The sequence below is a fragment of the Vigna unguiculata genome, chromosome 1, assembly GCF_004118075.2.
Source record: "Vigna unguiculata cultivar IT97K-499-35 chromosome 1, ASM411807v1, whole genome shotgun sequence".
Taxonomy (NCBI): Eukaryota; Viridiplantae; Streptophyta; class Magnoliopsida; order Fabales; family Fabaceae; genus Vigna; species Vigna unguiculata.
The window spans coordinates 19266471-19268311 of NC_040279.1; the positions used below are offsets into that span (position 1 = coordinate 19266471).

At 33.0% G+C, this 1841-nt stretch overlaps 1 protein-coding gene across 1 annotated transcript; it reads right to left on the minus strand.

Annotated features, from left to right (window-relative positions):
* Nucleotides 1-957: 957 nt before the first annotated feature.
* Nucleotides 958-1603, minus strand: LOC114182528. Its single transcript, XM_028069418.1, has one exon. The coding sequence runs from the start codon at nucleotides 1353-1355 to the stop codon at nucleotides 1143-1145; it is 213 nt and encodes a 70-aa protein (XP_027925219.1). The 5' UTR covers nucleotides 1356-1603; the 3' UTR covers nucleotides 958-1142.
* Nucleotides 1604-1841: the final 238 nt, after the last annotated feature.

Here is a 1841-nt window from a genome sequence, read left to right on the forward strand (position 1 = left end):
TTGTTTGGTTGTTTATGTCCCCAACTATAAATTTGGATGATAATTTTCAATCAAATTATTCATTTTTAAATGCGTAGTTTGAAAATCAAAGTTATTAATTTCTAAGTATATTGATTAAAAGTAAATAATTAAAACTATGAGAACATTTAGTAAATTAGAAGGACAAGTGTAACTAAACAAATTTTTCATTTTTTTATATTTACTAAAGATATTGGGTTGGAAGGAGGGATGTTAAGAAAATCCATATCTGCGGGTAAATCTCGTAATGAGTAGGAAATTAGTATTGTAAATGGATATTCACGAGTAACGAGTTCGAGTATTTCTTATACCAGCATATTAACAGGGTGGGTACGAGTATCATAATATCCGTACTCGTGGATACCAGTACCCGCACCTGTGCATACCCGAACCCTCACCCGTGGATACCCGTACCCGCTATACTATAATTTAAATTAAAAAAAATAAAATATAATTAAAATATTAACATATTAATTTTGAATGAGTTATTTTTTATCAATTGGTTTTTAAAAATCTTCATTTATTTGTAAACTATCACCCAACGCTATTTAAATGAGTTATTTGAACTTTATTTGAAATTTATGAATATTATATATTCTAATTTAGTTGAATTAATAGTTAAAATATGTTATTAAATATTTTAAACCATTTTTTATAAATACCTGTGGGTACCCGTGAATATCCGTGGATATTAAAAAAATATGCGGGTACGGATACCCACACAGTTATGAGAACAAATATGAAGCAAATATTTATCCAGCAAATGGGTATAGAGAGAACTATTATCCATGCCCTACCAACCCATTGATATTCATAATTGATAGATTCTATTGAATTGCATCCTGATGCAAAGAACACCTTTTGGAATTAAGAGCATAAGACGAATTGAATACAGGTGAATGCCACCAAAAATCACACATAAGAAGCATACTACTGAAATTAAACAGTAACAAAAGACATAATTTCTATAGTTTTATATCTCCATATCCATTTTGAACAAATTTTTGGTACACAGTACCCAAGAAGAAAAACTTAAAGGGAAATTAGTACATGAAAGGAGCAAAAGAAAAAAAAGAAGGAAATTGTAAACATAGTGATGATGATTTGTGGTGAAGTTGGATTGATCAATTGATGTGTATGTGAATGCCTATTGCTACAATCAAGATGGTAAGTATGCAGAAAAATATGATGGCATGAACCAAAATTGCAATCCCACTAGTGCTCATGTTCCCAAACTCAACCACTCTATACCTTGCTGGAAATTGGAACAACAAACCAGGAGATAAGAGTATGAACAAAGCCACTGCCACAATAACTGGTCCCCAATCAGCTCCCATTTTCCCTTCACTCTTCACTCTTCACTTCTCAGTTTCTGCTAGATTCTGCTTCTGCTTCTGCTTCTGTGTTCTTCCTTGATTCAGAAAACAAGCCAAATATGGAGCATGTGGTAAAGTGGGGGCTTTCTCAATAAGTAGAAGACTTCCTTGGTGGTTAAGGAGAAGGGGATGCCAAACTTGGAGGGAAAAAAAGACAAGGCCTAAGGAGAGAAGAAAGGTATGTTATTTGTTGTGGCCAGTGGGACTTGCTTTATGTGCCAGCCAAAAGAACTACCTTTTTTTTTTTTATTTTAGTTTTCCTCAAGCTTCCGATAATGTTTCATCTCACTGTCTTTTTCTCTTATTGCTTTACTGTTTGATTTTAAAGTGGGTGTAATTTGTTGATTAAACTATGTTCATTTTTTAAAAGCGGAAAGAAACGCGTGTGAAAAGATTGAGTTGTTGCATGAGACGACACTCTGGGAGGTTCCTTAGTTTATGTGTGCG